The sequence below is a fragment of the Passer montanus genome, unplaced genomic scaffold (genome assembly GCF_014805655.1).
Source record: "Passer montanus isolate IOZ18808 unplaced genomic scaffold, ASM1480565v1 scaffold10, whole genome shotgun sequence".
In the NCBI taxonomy this organism is placed as follows: domain Eukaryota; kingdom Metazoa; phylum Chordata; class Aves; order Passeriformes; family Passeridae; genus Passer; species Passer montanus.
The window spans coordinates 35,787,659-35,807,067 of NW_024356505.1; the positions used below are offsets into that span (position 1 = coordinate 35,787,659).

At 38.5% G+C, this 19,409-nt stretch overlaps 1 protein-coding gene across 3 annotated transcripts in view; it reads right to left on the reverse strand.

Moving 5' to 3' along the window:
- Positions 1 to 19,409, reverse strand: part of DNAJB6 (DnaJ heat shock protein family (Hsp40) member B6) — a 56,992-nt gene that overhangs the window by 25,818 nt on the left and 11,765 nt on the right. For 2 of the 3 annotated variants that reach the window (XM_039707949.1, XM_039707941.1), the window contains exons 5-8: positions 19,232 to 19,342; positions 7,659 to 7,793; positions 6,728 to 6,872; positions 5,190 to 5,260 (exon numbers count right to left, since the gene is read on the reverse strand). In XM_039707949.1, the coding sequence (XP_039563883.1) occupies positions 5,190 to 5,260; positions 6,728 to 6,872; positions 7,659 to 7,793; positions 19,232 to 19,342 (462 nt within the window). Of the gene's footprint in view, positions 1 to 3,077; positions 3,822 to 5,189; positions 5,261 to 6,727; positions 6,873 to 7,658; positions 7,794 to 19,231; positions 19,343 to 19,409 lie in introns of those variants that run through there. The other variant, XM_039707957.1, reaches the window with a different exon arrangement.

Below are 19,409 nucleotides of genomic sequence, written 5' to 3' on the forward strand. Positions count from 1 at the left end.
AATTTTAGGAGTTATTACCAGAAGCCTCTAAAAATATTTTTTCTTGACTGTCAGTTTTAAGTCAGGTTCAAAAATTACCTCATTTTAGTGAGTTTAAAATTAACTCAGTATGCTGCACAGTTAACTTTATTGTAAAAGCCAGAGAAACTAAAGAGAATTCTATTTAATCATCTCCTTCTGATAAAATGTTTTACTTATCTTCTCAATTAAACATACTTTAATCCCCACCACAACATTTTGAATCTGACAACATCTAAAAGTCTTCCACTTCCTCTATGCAGTAGGTAATTAGCAGTCAGGCCATCAGTGCAATCTACCTCACACCAGGACAGCCCAGCTTTCAGGCCTGGCCACTATCACCTCCCAACTCCTGCCTATCTTTTGGCCACAGCAGCATGACAGAGCACAAAGTGCTCATGTGGGGTTTTGATTAACTTTCTACCAGCTGTTTGAAGTGAGATAACACCTAATGCAGCACTGAGTCTGCCACAACTGAGTTTTCAGAGAAGTTTCAGTGGGTTTAAATCAGCACAGCTTGCAGATGTTCAGGGTTATGGCTCTGATCATCACAGGATTTTAATTCTTTCGTGGTTTTTTTGATCTGACAGCAGCATCTCAAACACAAGGTTTATTATTTTGTGAATGTATGACCTATATAGCAGAATATAAACCAACCACCTTCAGCTCTATCCTTTCAGGAGTGCACTCCACTCAGCAACCTGCTCTAGCCAAGGTATATTTTTCAAAACCAAGTAGGAAACTCACTAGAATTATAAATTCAAAGGTACAGTTTGTAACACTAACAAAGTCAACATTCTTCATTCCAGCCCTAGTACCTCATAAGGACCATTTCAGCATTTCAGGTGGAAGATAAGAAGTTCTGTACCTACAAGCACTTTAAGACAAACAGTAACAAGAAAACCCAAACTGTCTATGTTGAGGCAAATCAAGTCTGTGGTCATAACTCAATCATCAAGTAAACAAGCCCTGAGGGAGCAGACAGTGCAAACAGGCTTTCTTATGTTAAAAAAGGGTAAGTTTCAAAGTTTGGTTACTGCTGACTGGCAGATTACTGATGTCCATATTGCCACTAGCCCATGAGAATACCACGACTTGAAAATAAGCCTAATTACCAGAACATCCAAAAACCACAAACGAAGAGGCAAATTTTCCAAAAATACTAAGAAACACTTCCACAAAAAGGTTAACAAGTATTGTAAGTACTAAGCCCTTTTCAAAGGTTCTCTGACCACAAGCATCCAACAGCTGTAGCATTCATTGTGCAACACAACCATCTTCAGAAGCACTATCCTGTTACAACCACAGATTAAACTCAGGCAAAGGAGCTCACAGCTCAAACAGAACAGAAGCAGATTCAGGAACTCACATTATCAAAAATAAAAAATCTCACTTTATCACTGGACTATCCCACAGATGGTCTGAAACACAGCACAGCTAAATACAAAAGACAAACCTCCAGTTACACCTAATGCCAAAACACTGAAGGAGTCAAGGAAACAGGATAACCAAACACAAACACTGAGATACAAACCCTCTGGGCTTAGAGATGATGGGTTTTTAAATCTTTTACAATCCTGTTTTCAGCGTTCTAACTCAGCTCATCAATTAATCACAAGTTGATACAGGATCCACCTGACAAATGCTACACACACATTCTCTGCAGAGCAGCTTTGTCACCTACACCACAGACCAACCCCTCTGACTCTCAGCAGAGAGGAATTGTGAGAACTGAGCACTGCAGGAGTGCAGCCATTTCACAGCGTGAAGCATTCCAACACAAAATCCCAAACTCCTTCAGTAAAGCCAAGTGGAAGGGGTAGGTGCCATGCAATCTAGAGAAACTGGGGTTAGTGTGCTGCTCTGGGATTACTGCCATGCACAAGGGACTGCAAAGAGGTTGCACCAGGAGAAAGCATTACAAAGTTCTTGTATCCACCAATGAACTTTGAAGCAGAGCATGAAAGACTAAATGACTTAGCAGGTTCAAAAACTCCATCTTGGTTTTTCCAAACCACTGTTTTTCCAGGAAGCTTAATTTAAATGAGATGGTGTCCCTAAACATCCAAAATTAATCCCTCATGTATGAAAAGATGGCACTTTTAATCCAACAGAATCTGGTTTTGGAAGCTGCCTCATCCCACTGTACATTTGTACCTAGCATTTGCTGTCAAGAACTTTTTCTGTTGTTAATTATTTTGTACTATTTTGGCCAAAATTGAAGTTTAAGGAAATGTGCTGCCCTTGACGATCTATCACTTCTAATAAACAGGTCTTGTACATCATGCAAACTATGTATTAGAAAGGAACAACATAAAATTTTTTTCAAAGCAATCTAACAAGTGGATTTTCAGGAGAAAGCAACTAAATTCAGCAAAGAAATTCTCAGTGTTACAGTGGATTTATTTTGTATTTTAAAAAATGAGCTGGATGCAAGAAGTTGCATCAAAAAAATGTTGGATATGATGTTATTTCAAAAAATACACTGAAGGAGATGGAGATTGTTAGGTTCAGGTCAAATAAATTATGACAAATTTTTCAACCTGGAACTGGAATTGCTGGTCCAATGATATATTTGGACCAGTTCAACTACCAGCCTATGGAAATGCTGGTGTGTGGGTATGTCATTCCTGGAGGAATCTACTGCCAAATTCTGCCTTCTGCTGACTCATTCCCTGTGTTTTGCCAGTTTCCACCAAGGAAATGCAGCACTGCCATTTTAATGCTGCATTTTGGCCAGCTCTGACAAGCAGCTTCAGGGATCTGAAGGCAGAACAGAGACTATCCAAACAACTGGATCCTGAGCACATTTAGTGTTAAAAATTTTCACTACAGAACTCTGGTGTGACCTGTTTGTGTGTAACACTGTGAGAAGGATCACACTTTCCTAGGTAAGAATATAAGCATGTGGGTACAGACCTGGCAGCCTAATTGTGTTCTTAACCTGAGCAAGGTAATTTAAATGTTAATGAAGATGACTTGGAATAAAACTAGAAGGCGAAGTTTGGCACTTTAATATAAAACCTATGGGTATCCAGAGGAAGGCATTCAAACTCAACTCCAGATTGTCCTAATTTTATTTGACTTGGTTAATCAATTTTAAAGCACTTTTTACAATTTACATAATTTAAAGGAGCACACTGCACCCTATAAATATAAATTAACATTTTTAATAACTCAAGACATCACAACAAAGCCAAATTTTGAAATAAATTTCATGTTTAGTTATCTGGATCAAGAAGTAACATACATGGGGAGGGGAAAAAACAGCATTAACAAGAAAACACTGTTTAGTTCTAAACTAAGTTTGTGCTTCTACATCAAAAACACAACACTGAAGTGACAGGAACTCTGCAAAGAACTTGAAAAGGTATATAACTGCTTTAGTCCCAAAACCAAAGTATATATTTATTTTTTCTTCTACATGTTATTTTTTTCAGTTCTATCAAATTAGCATTAATGGTAGAGGGACAAAAGTACAATATACTAACTTTACTGCAAATACAAATTCTGTAGTAGCAGTTTGTTAGCTTGGTTTGGCTTAAGTTGAAATGGTTTTCCTGCATGAAAAACAAGAGCGTATCTTTTCAATGTATTTAATAATCAACACATTTGTTAGTACAAAGCAGATGGTGTTCAGCAAGAAGGCATTAGGTGACCATTTGAAAACACCATGCTTTTTTTTTTTTTTTAACCACTAAGCCACCCTGAAGAGTTTTGTGAAGGCCAGATGTTCAAAGCTGGTGCACAGATGAAAGCTGCACGTCCATGATCTATGCATGGAACTGTCCAGAACCTGGCAGCTGTTAACAGACACCATTAGTTACCTGCACGCTTTCTCTGTGACACACCAAAACCAAATCATCTTTCACTAAACTTTGAAAATCTGGTCTTAGCTACAAATGAACACTTTACTCCATTAAATTAACAAAGGGCATTAATCCATCTTTTGATTTTTGGTTGAGAACTAAAAATAAGAGTGAGATATCATAATCCTAATAATTTTGTCCAAATCTTCAAAGCAATTATTTGTTCTCAAAATAGAAAAAAAACTCATAATTCTCAGTCTTTTTGCAATTATTAAATGCTAAATAAAATTTATCAAATGTTTACTTACATTTACTACAGATTATTTTTTGAAGAAAATCTCAAAATAACTTTAGAAAACTTTTTAAAATAGAGTTGCTTTAGGCCTAGACTTAAAATAATTACGTATTAGGGCAAAAGATGGAGTTAAGAGAGTCAGCCTCTGAATGCTTCTTAAAAATAGGTGCTTCAAATACAGATTTAGAAATGAAATTAAAAATCATGTTTTCAGTCACACTGAAGAAAACATCCACAAAGAAAAAAGGCCCTCATCCTTAAGACTGAAGAAAAAGATGGTAAGGGGAAAAAAAAAAAAAAAGCACCGTTTTCCCAAGTTGCCCAAATCACACACAGACACAGGAAGGTTACAAATGCCATTCATGAAAGAATGCACCACAAACATCAGCATTTATTCATTTTGAATTTTTTTTTAGCAAATGACAAAAGACTCAGCTCACTGGCTTCACTTTTGTTTACCTTTTGCTTACATTACACATTTAAACATTTGTCAAAACTTACTAAAGTTGTCTGCATTCATGCACAACTAGAAAACATCCTTAATTTATTTAAACCAGAAATGCATTACCAGAAATGTATTAACATTGTTCACTACTAAACATTAAAAAAAAAAAAAACGTTGAAATTATTAAAAAGGTTATCCTGGAACTGTTAACTTCACAGCAGACTTGAACTACTAATTGGCTCACATTTCAAATTGGAAAAAGCAAGATTCATGCTAGTGTTAGTGTACATCTCGCCCTAGCACTACTGAAGGATCATGGTTCACCTTGATCACAGATAAGAAAAGAAAAGTGCATACAGAAGTTTACAACAATTTTAAGGACAAAAAATGGTCCAATTGATGTGGTCCCAACGATTAACTCAAAAGTCTATGACAAATACGAGCTTCTGTGAGCTACTTATACTACTTAAGATTGAGTACGGATATACAGAAAGTTGAATTCATTTGAAATCTTCAAAAAATGTTCCTGTCAATCCTCAAATGGTGGCTGTTAGAGCTTAAAATTTCTGTTAAATGCGTGCGTTGAATTACTTGTTATCCAAGCGTAGCAGCTGCTCCTTACCATTTATTGTTAGCGACCTTAACTGGCCATCTTCTTCAACTTCTACTCTCTCTTGTCCATTCTCAAAAATCCTGCAGGACAAAAACACCATGAGCCATTTTAGAGCACTGCAGGCAGTTTCAAACACATACCAGACCTTGGGTTTAGATAACAAACTGTAAGGGAGCAGCACCTGCTTAATGCAACTGTACTTGGCAAGCTTTGGTATTTACCAGCGCCGCAGCTGGCACCAGCACCCATCTGCATTTCCCCACTGCTTAGTCAGGAAAATTGCCTTCTGGCAGTTGGAATCCTCCAGGATGTAGGGTTAACAGTTACAGCTGCCACCTCATACACTGTCACAGTTGTGCTCACACTACACACTGTTATCTAAACCTAAATGCCCTGATAGATCAACTGCACAATCTTGACACTGTATTTAGTCCCTACCCATTTGTTGAATGTATGATATTCTAGGTCCAATCACAATTCTGTACACAAGACAGTCTTAAATCCACTTTTAATTTGATCAGAGCAAGTAATTTGTAGACCTACTATACAACAACGTTATGACCAGCATGCATGCTACAAAATTCAAGTATCCCTGGATTGAAAAGGGAGATTATTAAAGACCTTTTGAGTTTTCAGATTTTTCTGGAATACACTCACATAAAAATATCATGACCACACCAGCATGTGATCTAGAAGCTGTTATTAAATAGTCAAGATGATAGGAGCTCTCCAGGACAACAGTTCAAAGAAGAACCTTGCACTTACGAGTATGGGACCCAAGTTAACAAACAAAACCAATTCATTCTCCCTCACTTTTCCATCATTTTCTATTAAGTAATGAAATTACATTTTAATATGTGTTCAGTACTCCTATATTGATTAGATTATTACATGTAGGTTTTTCTATAGCTAATTAAGACTTGGGTTTCCCAAATACAATGATTTCCCCATCACAAGCATGAAATGGAGAGAAAGTACACTGTGTACAGGACTTGAAAATTCACTGTCCAACAAACAAGCATATTTTTCTCCAAAGTAGGCTTCAGTTTCTTATTTAATTTAACAGACAGAAAAAAATTACTAGAAGGACTTCACTCAAACACTGCCTAGGACAGCACCGTAAGCAGATGCTAGGAAAAATTCTTTCATAACATAAAACTAAAATTCTTCCCAATTCCCAGTTATAAGCTTCACAATCAGTAGACACCAAGCACACTTTCCTTCCAGAAGTTCAAGCTGACTGGGCAGACCACAGTCACCGACCATAATAAAAGGTACAGCACTACACAGGAGGTTCTGAAGCCTAAAAGAGCTACAGCATTAAGTAACTCAACAATGCCACGAGGAGACAGAGAACCCAATAAAGTATTTCAAAATGTTTTTAAGCATTCAGAGAAATCCAAGCAAATATGATGAACATAACGACAGAAGTAAAACATAAAACAGTGTATCACTATGTGCGTGTGTGTAAAGATACATGCATATAAATACACTGTAACTATAGGTATCTAAGTCTCTCTTAATATAAATATATTTATATCACTTACCTCTTTGTGGTAATTTTTCTGCCATTAACTATTTTAGTTGAGGTTGATACTGATTTGAAGTTTCCCATTCCACTGCCACCAAATGACGTAGAGGAGAATGATGAAGTAAGGCCTCCATGTCCCAGGGAGCCAAACGAAGTAAAACCTATTGAAAAAAAAGGCATTTGAATAAAATATGATTTTGCATGATTGTGGGAACCAAATCCATCATCCACTCAGACTACATCCCACTTTCAGGAAGCCCTCAGCTGGTTTCACCACGCAGCATCAGTGATTAGCTGGAATTAACACCAGCCTGAGAACAAAACCATGGCTCCAGCCCCATCCATTTCTCTCATATGGACCCACAGTTCAAGTTCCAAATGCACAGCATCGTCCAAAAACCATTTGCCAGCTCTCCCAAGAAAAGGCATTCAACCTTTATCCACACATTCAACCTTTCCCTGCTCTCAGGGGAAAGCCAGCAACTCTAATGACTGATCATCAGCTTTAGTGCAGATGTTGGGATGGCCTGAGCTGGCAGACAGAACAAATCCTGTGTCAGTAACACCCCAACCAACGCCCAGATTCCCAGCACTCTAACTAAGGAGCACCATGGGATTTATTTTTCAGGACGTGTAATAAAAGTGATCACACTCCTGAAAGCAAACAAAACAAAAGAACTCTAAAGCCATGAAGAAACTAGCACCAAAATAATAAAAACAAAGTTCCACTTCTTGGAGATCTCTTCACTCTATATGAACTTTCAGGTAGCCCAAATACTCTAACTATGGCTTAATTTTCATTTACACCTTACAGACAGCAGCTTAATTAACAAAAATTAAAAAAAAAAAAAATCAGTCACAGAATTGCCGGAATGGAGAAGCCAGCTTGTTGTATTGCAATCCTTTATGAGCCCAAAATTGCATTCTTTCTTAAATATTATATTTACCTGTGTCAAATGGAGAGAAAGCACTTCCAAAAGCAGGGAATCCACCAAAGGCAGAGAAAAATGATCCACCACCACCTCTGTTTCTGCTTCCCCTTGGACCCCGCCTGCCACCGAAGAAGTCCTCAAAAGGGTCTTCTACAAAAGAGAACATTTAAGAGTCAATGTTACTGAGTGATTCTGTATTTAATCATTAGGGGTTATGTATTTTTTTAAAAAAATTTATTAACAGGTAAGATTCTTCCTTTGAAACATCTGAGGCTACTGAACTAAGATTCCCCCAAAGACAATTGCTATTCCCCTTCTGGTCTAAATTCTGCTTGCTTCTGGACCTAAAAATAATTTCATATGTATAAAGTAGCTGATTTCCTTATTTTACCTGTTTAGCACTAAAAACTAGTAAATCTAATAGAAAATATTGTATACAGGTACCTGAACTTTCCAGCTTATTTCTATTCTATTCGAGATTTATTGTGGATCACCATGATCTGAAAAGTAACTTCCAGCTAGGTTGTATTAATTATTGAAATCTAAAAACAGCAGCCAGGGATTGATGACTCATAATCCTAAAGTGTTCCAAGTGTTTAATTTAGCACTTGCCACATTAGATACTCCAAACACGTATTCTGCTGCACATTTAGCAGCAAAGCATGGAGGTTTACACACAGTGTCCCAAGGTGTCATTCAGTCTGTACCAAGCAGGAAGGAGAGGGCAAAAACAGAGAAAGGGGGTCATGGATAAAATGTTATTTCAAATTCTAGTTCCACTGTTATGTCATTCAGAACAGCTATTGTTCCACCCCCACCAGGAAGACAATAGTCTCTTTCCAAAAAGGAAAAAAAAAAAGATGGAGGAGGTGTTGTGGGCCATGGGGTACAGCACCAGCACCTATACAAGCAGTCTTTATTTACCAGAATTATCAGAAAACTGCTTTTCTCCAATTCTCTTGAGACAAAGAACAACAGAAAAAAAAATGCAATCATAAACCAGAAAGTCAATAAACATACTTGCATTAAAACCAGAAACGTTTGGCAACTACAACTGCTCTCTTCATCAATCACAACTCTCCCAAAGTGAGTGTTATTGAGAACACCAATGATTTTACCAAGTTCTTCAGTACTGAAAGTTCAGAATAAACTTTTAATGAGAACTGCAGAACCTGGTGATAGCAGCAATAGAGGTATGAAAGCAAGGAAAGACTTGTGACTGCCTGACTGTTCTGAACTACAATTCTTCCCAACAAAGTGAAGGTCAGAAATGCAGTATTTGTTCCACTTCTGGTACCTCCACAAAAATCCAAGCTGATTTGTAATAAATCACCAAGTTAATACAATATGTATTATGCATCATTAAGCAATCAATATGATAATAAAAATATGTAAGTTAACATCTGGTTTATGTGCAATTACTTAAATGTGAAATGCCAAAATGTATTTATGCTGAACAAGGGCAGCTGCTAAAAAATACCTCTACCACTCCCAAACTCCACAGTTATTGAGTAAAAAAACACAGGACCAAACTTTTATCTTATATTCACTGGCAAGCAAGTGGTAAGATTTTTTTCTACCTTGGTCACTTTTTGTTTTGTAGCTTCTTTTTTTTCCATGTAAAGCAATTTTTCCTCAATATAAAGATGACCCATTAGTACCTTTATAGAAGTTAACCAACACTTAGTGTGGAAATGTGGGAATTTTATAATTTCCAAAACAAGCACTATGTCCATTTTTAAAATAGGCTAGTTTTGTCAGTCTAGCATATCAAGCAGCAAGTACAAGCACAGCAGTTAATTGTTTTGTAGTCCCATTTATTCTCACAGGAATGACTCATAGGTTAGTTATGAAGGTCATTCACTCACGTGTACAAATGATCTATATACTATATTACTCCCACTGTTAAGCTTTCTATTTATAATCCAAATTTTCTCGTTACCTGGAGTTTGAATAAAAACAAAACAACCTATCATGTAAGCTCTGAGTTTTTAATCTCCCACAGTGTATCAGTGTATCTCCAAGTGAATCTCTCCTCCCCAGCACAACAGCTGCAGAAACAAAGTTATTTAAGGAAGATCATGGTCTCTCCTAGAGATCCCTGATACCAACCCAGCTTCTCAGAGGATTATTGCTACACCAAAGCCTAACCAAGCCTTGGCCATGCCTTATCAGCCTGCACAGCAAAGGAAGAGGTCAGCACTTGGTATTAGCACGTGTTCAAACGTCAGGTGATTGCTGTCAGCAGCCTGGGAACAATTCTCCAGTGCTCTTCCTGTAATTCTCTCAAGTGAGACACAGCAACCACTCTACCGCAGTGCACTGCAGAATGCTCAGCAAGATGGATTGTGCTGAGACAGGAACAGGGGCAGGACTTGTCAGAGAAACTATTCCTTTATGATTTTCACAGCCAAGTACAGCAGGCAGAAGAAAGAAAATACCAAAAACACCGAGAGAAGACAGCAGGAGGCTGCTGCACTATCATTTGTTGTATCTACCACCAAATACACATTAATATAGCCAGGCAGACCCTGTTTATGCTTTTACTCCCTAAATCAGGATGATTAATAGCACCACTCAGCAAATAATAACATTTCAGCCCTCTAAGTCTATTTTAGCAGAACCTCTCCATTGCTGATAACCTTTTCACAAAAAAGGCCTTTTCCAAACAGTACAAACACAGGGTGTTGGGGTTTTTCTAATGATTCCTCTTACTACAGTAATTTTGGTACTTCCAGTCAATTTTTTTACTGAATGTGAGCAGCATATCAGATTAAGAAAACAAAGCAGCAAAAAGAGAAGGGGGAAAAAATGTCAAGGCCTTTCTAAAAAGGGGAAAATACTATATAAATACAACTTCCAAGGTTCAGAAAATCAAAATGTTAAACCAGTGATACTTAACAGTATTACCAACCACTGTCTGGAGATAAATTCAGTATATTATAATCTAGGTATTACCAGAAGCTTATGGGAGGACAGAGCATTAAATTCAGTTTCAATAAAAATGTGGAGGACACTTCTATTGCAGAATTTGTGGTGCTGTAAGAACAGCAAAGATCAAGAGAGAACAAAAGGTGAGAAACCTCAAGAAAGCCAATGAGAAAGACTTCTTATCTATCAACAACAGCAGATGACATGAACTTTTCAGAAAAAGACAAATGCTTAAGCAAAGAACTCAGGGTAGCCCATTACCAAAACACCAGGCAAAATGAAGGAATTCAGGACTCTTGCTGTTACTAGGTAGCAAGACTGAAGTTACAGAAGCCAAAAAGTTCAAGTGGATATTGGAACACAAAACCCTCAGCAACACAAAAGATTGTACAGTAACAAATCTGTCTGAAAATAATTGAATTTCAGGTGATGTTTCCAGAAAAATTTACTTTCTTCAGAAAAATCATTACCAATTCAAATGCAACAACTGTCTTGATCCTCTGGGTAAAACATTAAACCTGCTCCCTGCAAACAATGGAATATTACCTTGCTTTTCTGTAGTCAGAGGAAAAGCATTTCACCTCTAAACAGGTCAAATAACAACAACTACTGTAATAAATATCACATTGCAGCTCAAAATAAGGCAGGCCATGATCCCTCCACTCTGAGGTGTCCCCAGCTGTAACACACAAACAGGTTTTTTCCTTTTCAGCTCGTGGCAGAATACAACTTAAAAGATGTAAATTGTTTTCCCTTCCTGCCTTGTGATCATAGAACCAAATAAGTTGCACTAATTCACTGACCCAAAAGAAAACACTGAGTTGTTACTTTCTGTTGCACCCATGAGCTAATCTCTGATTAGCACTGATGAGCACTGGAACGACTGGTGTATCAGAAAATAAATGGGCAGGAAAGCACCATACAACAGGGGAAGGGAGGAAAGGAGTCAAACCCCACAATCTGAAGCAGTCCACAATGCAGCTAAAACTCAAAATTCGTTACAGAAATCTAAGGCATTAGCTGAAATTACAACACATGATAAACTACAAGTGTCACATTTCCTGTGGCAGTCACTTCTACCAAGACCCCCATATCCTGGCTGTGGCTTGGGGAACTAGATCAGGAATTGATATGCTGAAAAGAGCATCTCCAGATGAAAGCAAGTTCAGCCACATCAATTCTTTGCTCGAGTTCACAGTGTGGCTGTAAAAGCAACAGGCAGCAGCACAAGTGCCCAAGAAGGGTCAAAGGCAGCACAGGAAGATTCTCTCAGCCACAGAACGATGGCATTGCTGAGTGCTGAGCACATTCCACTGCAATGCCATCAGTCACCTCCAAAAATCAAAGGTGTTGAGATAAATGGTGAGCTGTCAGCAAATGCTCTCCCATGCATGTACTGTCACAGTCAGAGATGTTGATGAGTTCACAGTGTGGCTGTAAAAGCAACTGTGCTGGATACAAGACAGGCAGCAGCACAAGTGCCCAAGAAGGGTCAAAGGCAGCACAGGAAGATTCTCTCAGCCACAGAACGATGGCATTGCTGAGTGCTGAGCACATTCCACTGCAATGCCATCAGTCACCTCCAAAAATCAAAGGTGTTGAGATAAATGGTGAGCTGTCAGCAAATGCTCTCCCATGCATGTACTGTCACAGTCAGAGATGTTGATAATCTTTTCAGGACAGTGTGCAAAGGGAATTACCCTGTCCAAGCAGGGCCACTGCTCAGGCCCCACTCACTGCACCACCTCCCCAGCCAGTGAACCTTCTTTCCTTTATTCTCCACCACCAGAGCCTCACCACTGCCTCTGCCAAAACACAGCACCTAAGCTGAGTGCTCCTGCTGCAGGTGCAGGAGGGTGGCACTGGCACGACACAGGAAAATGGAGAGAGGATAAAGGATGCTGAGCAGCCCCTGTGAAGGGCACAGCCAAACACAATGGCACTGAGCACTGCTGCAGCAAGCAAAGGCTGCCTGCCCCATCCTTTCCTCATATCAAAAGCATCCTGTAATGACTTTATACATCCTGCCAGAAGAGAGTCTCAAATGCAGGTCTGAACAATGTGTTTACACAAAGGGCTGCAGACACAATACCCAGAATAACCACAATACCCAGAATTCTTGGAGTAGGTGTTTTCTACCTTGTATTCTGTCTGAAAAAAGTTTCAAATATGCAAATTTGCAGTAAACACACACAGAACCTCATGCTACAGCTCTGGAGAGCACTCAGGCACTAAAAAACATACTATCAGAACTGGAGGGGCCACCTGTAAGCACTTTTGCATGGAAATATTTTCTTTCTTACAAAGTAAGCACACTGTTGATGCCCCTTACTAAGCAGAGACACTAAGATGTTGTTGCAAGCACTACTGCTTCACATTTCAGCATGGTCTTTGTAAATTGGTCTTTTCATAAATTAGATGTGAAACAGATGTTTGTCCCACTCATTTAATAAATTACCAGAAGAAGCATTTGGAGGTCCTTCTAGTGATTTATAGCAGAGATCTTGGGATTCATTCGTTTCTAGAAAAGGAGACCTAAAACATCACCTTTGAATGCCATCTAAATGGTAATTACAGAGATGCTGGACTACACTAATCAGCATTTCATACTTATCAAATGAATGCTCAAATGTTCAGGAACACCTTAAGAATGGAGGCAACTTCCATTACCTTCCATTCCTTATGACCTGCTCTCCTTAGATGTTCAGCATTTGTGCTCTGACCAATTTAACCAGCTACCTGTCCAAGAAAACTGAATCAAAACATTTTCTTGGCGACTAACAACCTCAACTGGAGTGGGATTCCCAAGACACACTTTGGCTAGTATGCTACAAACAGTTTCTCAATCTATCTAATGGGACATTAGACAAAGATTAAAGTTTTAAGATAAACATGAGAATTTGGAGCAAGGCCTCCTCCTTTCAGCAGGGCTAACTATGTATTAGTTTGGCCATGGAGCCACAGCACTACCTACTCCTGTCTGATAATGCTGTCTAGGTGAGACAATTCCTGTGTTTCAAAAACCCTCTTTGAACCTATCAAGTTATTTCTAAAAGATTCATAGTGAGATTTGGACCACTCAGTGGATAGTTATGATCTAAGACTGGTGGTTATGAAATAAAACTGCACATTCATACCAAAGCAATGAATGCACATGCAAATCTGTCAGCACTTCATAAATTGCACCAAAAGCGGTAAATTTACATCAACAAAAAGATTAATTACCAAAAAGACACTGCTGTTCAAGACAGCTTTAAATGAAAGCCACCTCCATTTTCAGTTCTAATAACCCATTTTACTAACAAATACATTTTGCATTAGAACATTTAAACACTCAATTATCAGAAATTGGATAGCATGTGAATTAAAACCATGATCTGATTCTTATGTGAATCTTTTGCTACAGCAAGACAACTTTCTGTCCCATTCAGGAAAAGCATCCTAAAGCACCTATCATGTAGAGTTTGCAATGATTACAGCACATAAAATTACCTCTCTTGTCAGGTTAAGACTCTTTTGCCTGGATACTAAAAGTAACTCACTGTACTTTTCCAGAACAGTCCTGCTTCTTTTTATGTAATCAATATTACAGTAATCAATCTGAAGTCATTCTGACCTTTGATGGAACCAAACTACATACCAGATAACCAGCTGACATTCTCTGTGACAAATAATTCTATCCAACTGGTTGTATGAAGGTTTGAAGTTTCATTTTACCTTTCATTTCCAAGAGTAGATTTTTAAGTAACTCATAAACCAAGTAACCCGAATTCTCAGGGGAAAACTCCACAGAATCCCTATGGGCTTATATGCGTTTGATTAAAGTACATTGTGAATTCTACTTCACAATCTAAAAACAAAAAACCACTTAAGACATTTATATATTACCATCTCCAAATGTACATTTAGAAACCACAGCAAAACTGTCAAGGCTACAGTCAATGTTTAAAGAGATCCCACAAACAGACTTCTCCTGGGACATCAAAGTCCAGAGGGGGCATCCATCAGGAACAATTTATCATGTCACATTAGTAACATATTCTGCCAGGGAGAAAAGCCTGGTTCCTTGTGGGATTCATTTAACTACACACCCAGGCACTGGAAGCAGTTTGAAATGCCCTAAACCATCCTGTCAAGCTTGTAGAAACAGCTGCTGGAGGATATTGGTCTGCTATGGGCCCTGAGTTGTATTTCCTAGGCCACACACAAATTATTCAGGCATCATTGATACATCAATGGAGGCAGCTGAGATGGTTGAGGGTGTGTAGGCAGTTCAAGTGCAGAAAAAAAGAATTAACTCCTTAAGGAGTTTCTGTTGGGTAATGTTATGGTCTTGTTATACCAAGATCATCTATCTTTTACAGTAACTCCTCACTGCCAACACAGAACCCACTCTTGAAGTGAGAATCTGAAAAGCCTCTAAACCAAAACCAAATCAATTCTTCAACAGCCCAGAAACACAGCCCAGCCTACATCAAAGCACATCAATTTCTGTTCCTCAGCCTGCAGCAGCAGTCTTTCATCAATACACTTCCATTACCAGTGGTAAGACTGGGACCTTTCCCTCCTGTGGACTGTTAAAATTACAGAAGAAAAAAGTTTACACGTAAAATACAAATAAAACACAAGGAACACATATCAAACCAAGGTAAGCATCACACGGAGTAGGATATAGCTATAAATAAAGTAGGATATCGCTATACTCCATAAATGGAGTAGGATATAGCTGAAGTATAAAAGTTTAAGTACACTGACATGAAAAACCAACCCTTTCATTAAGAGTAAAGAGTCACAAAGCCAGAGGTGTATGGGACAGACTGAAGAGCAGATCACTGCTATTCCAAGGCAGTACTTTGCAATGCAAAGTGTAGTGCTGCATAGGAAGCACCAACTTTTCTTCCTGCCACAAGGATCAGCATCCATCCATATGTCAGAGGCTAAAAACTATCCCTAAGAGAGCTCACCAGGAATACTCACTGCTGTAACCATGTGCCACAAAGAGCAAGCCCACAAATTTCAGAGTAAGAGCTAAGCATCTGTCATAGGACCAGATCAAGTTTTTAAAAGTACTTGCCTTCATGTATCCCTAGAGTTACAAAGAATTTGCCTGGAAAAAAACAGTGAAAATAATCTGTGACTGTCTCCAGTGCAACACACAGCACCTAACATTAACTTTGCTCCATCTGGAAGTGTTCAGAGCTGTCTCCAACAGTATTACATGTTTTCATTTGAAAAGTCTGAAGGGACTCATCATTTAAAAATCTATATTCTCCTCTTTTCTACAGATGAATAAAGATGCCTCCATTTATAAAGAAAACTTTCTGTAACTGCAAGAGCAGTGCAGTATAGTTCAGTAGTTGAACAGACTGAATTCATAGCACCATTTCAGAAATTCTTCAAATCCATAAATTTACAGGAATTATGCATATGAATGCTGCTCTTTACATACTCAATGACAATCAGGATATAGAGAGTCCCACCTGCATTCTGTGGGCTTCACTACATGCCACTTCAAACTGCATAAAAAGTACAAATGTATTAAAGTATTTATTCAACGTCATCTTTGATTCCACCAGCACACATTTTTAGAAAACATGACCTCAGTGGCTTAGAATATCAATTATAACCTGAGTAGCTCCTTAAGAAGTCACTAATTCCACAGAAAACTCATCAACAAGTTGAAAACTCCTCATTTTTAGAAGATAAATTCTCTTATTATTCAAGACAGAACTGTTTCATTAGTGTTTCAACCTAGCAGAACCTATAAGGGCTGCAGTTCACCAATGCAAATATTCATGCTATACATGCAATTCTACTGCTAGTTTTTGAAATTACAAAATGCACTATATTCAGATGAAAGTACACATATTTCTATGTTGTACCATCTTGAAATATTCATGTATTTGCAAAGACCAAATGAAAATACTTGTTACAGAAATTTGTGAAAAAAAATTATCTGGAGTCACAATTAGCCATATTAGAGAATGTCTTAAACATCTTAAAGAAAAAAAAGGTGCCCACTTCAAACTAGAAAAATTTCAGGAGCTTATGCTCAAAATCCAAAGCTTAACTGAGGGTTTTAGGCCCCTGGTCACTGACACTGCAACCATCCACATGAAATAGAGAGGCACTTAGGAACAATTAGTTTTCATTAATTGGAGTGCACACAACACTGCTGCCACTGCCAGCACCTTGGCAAGAAGCAGAGCCTCTGCTCAGTGCTCTTATCTTCCAGCTGACAAAGGCAGTGATCAATACATGAAGTAGGTAACCTGCTTCTGAATAAATAAATAAATCTGTGTGTTAAGCAGGGGGAGAATGTCTCTCTAGGTCACTAGTGCAGAGGTACGTGGTTAAGCGCACTGATGCCCAAGGCAAGACGGATCACAGCCTCCACAGGAAGGGCTATTGCAGCTGCAGTATCCCAAGGAACACTGGCAGCAGTGGTACTTCCATCTGATAAGCTGCACAGCTCTGTGCACTGTGCTGGACAGCCCTCCTTCTAAGGAACCCAAAAGGCAGGGCCTCAGCTTTCTCTAAGCCTATCATTTACTTAACAGCAGAACTAAACTTCATGGCTTTAAGGTTAATCATGAATACTGACATCTTCAGAGGCAGCAAGTTAAGTCTTCTGCTAGTCTTGATGAAGTAAATCAAATCAAAATCAAACAGAGCCTATGTCAGTCTCCCACTAGTAGCATCTCACCTATACAATTTACTATAAAGATATTTGATTGAGAACCAACTATTTCGTTTAATAGATCTTCAATTAAAAAATAAACGGAAGAACTGAACACTCTCTCCCAGCTCCTCCACACTAGCTTCCTACTCAACATCTTGCTCAGATTTTTCCAAGTTTTCTACCACACAATCACAAAAAACTGAGTTTGACAAGGACCTCTAGAGCTCATCCAGTGCAATCCCCTGCTCAAACAGGATCTACTGGAGTGGGATTTCCAGGACCACTCCACATGCCTTCTGGCTATCTCCAAACACGGAGATTCCACAACCTCTCTGGACAACCTGCTCCAACACTGCTGCCCTCACAGTACAGTTGAGCTACCTTAAGTTCAGGCAGAGATTTCTGTGTTTCCATTTGTGGTCATTGCCTCTGACCTCTCAACTCCCTTCCCAATGCACTGGTGAGACTCTCACCCTGAGCTTTCTCTATACTGAACAATTCCAGCAATTCTCCCAACCTGTTCTTCATGTGAGAGAAGCTCCTGTAATCATCTTATTGGCTCTTCTCTGGACTCTATCCAGTAGCTCTGTTTCTTCTACTGTGGAGCCCAGAAGTGAACCCAGTACTCCAGATGTGTCCTAACCAGTGCTGAGATCACTCATCTAAATTGAAATCCTTGTCTAGCACTTCCTAAAATTCTTATTCTGCTGCAGACTGTGAAGAAGTTGCATTTACACAGTTCAGAGCCCATTCCACTCATCAGTATTTTGCTAGAAATTTCCTCCAATCTTCCCTTTCCTACTCATAGCTGATTTCACACTGGATCCAGCTGCCCAGTTCAGCTGCCTATCTTCTACCAGATTCTTGCTCTAGCTACTCATCTAATTCATCAACTACCATTCTACTGCATTCAACCTCTAGCCCTTCAACCCCCTTTCTAATCCTTCATTAGTCATCTAACAGCTGATGATCCTGAAATAGCAAACCAGAGAAAGACAGAATTAAAATCTGATCTGAACTACCTTTTTAATGCTGCCAAAGACAATAAATTACTTATAAAAATATTAAAACATATACAAACATTATTACAGAGCTAAATCAATATCTACATACTGAACAGGAAGAAAGCCTGGTTTTTCAAGTACACTTCTTACAGTTTTCAGTATGGAACTTTCTCACAGTAAATACTGAGCACAGGATCTGTTCTGCTTTATAGGTCAGCATTTTGCTGAGTTGAACACACACAGAGATTGCATAAGAATCAGAGCACCTCTGAAAAGACCTTCACTAGAGCTAGCAAGAAGACCTTCAGTATGAGGGCAAAAAGATTACTTTTATCACATATTGCTTCCTTTAATGAATGCTTCCTAAATGAAGAATTCAGGCCTCAATAATTATTTATCTGAGTCTCTAAAGGTTCTATACCCCAAGCAAGCAAGTGACATGAATTTGGAGTGTCTAGATTATGCATGCAACTGTTCCTATTCTGACAGAAGAAAATCAGTCCTGCTGGAACACAAGTTCACACGGACAGTTAAGGTGTAACAGTTACAGTTAAGCTGTCCAGTTCAGAAGCTCTCAAAGTTTTATTTTTTTCATTTATTTACAGATCAAAAGAGAGAAATCAACAGACTAAGTTAGCCTGCTCAAATTCTCAAGAGAAAATTCCAGTATGCACTTTTTCTGTTGAATGTGATTTCCTTTCAACTTAGAGACATGGCAGACATAATTTTATGGTTTGGCAAACCAGGCCTTCCAACAAAACGTTAATTGGCAAGCCCTACCTGTTCTGTACTATAAAATTAACCAAGAAACAGGTATGAAACAAAAATTTCAAATGTAACACAGAATACCATTTGTTTGCCTCATTTTCAGAACTATTTCTAATAAAACTACATTAGCTATGTTTGTTTTGTAAGAGTAAAGTTTTAGCCACACCTTAGATACATGTAACTAAAACCAGGGGATCACTTACCGAAGAAGTCAAATGAAAAGGGGTCCCTTCCACCAAAAAACTCCCTGAAGACATCATCTGGGTTGCGGAATGTAAATCCAAAATCAAATGGATTATCATGATGATTTCCACCTGCAAACAAAAAAAAAGGAAAAAAGTTAAATTTCAGTTACCTTCACATATTCTTACTTATAAGAAA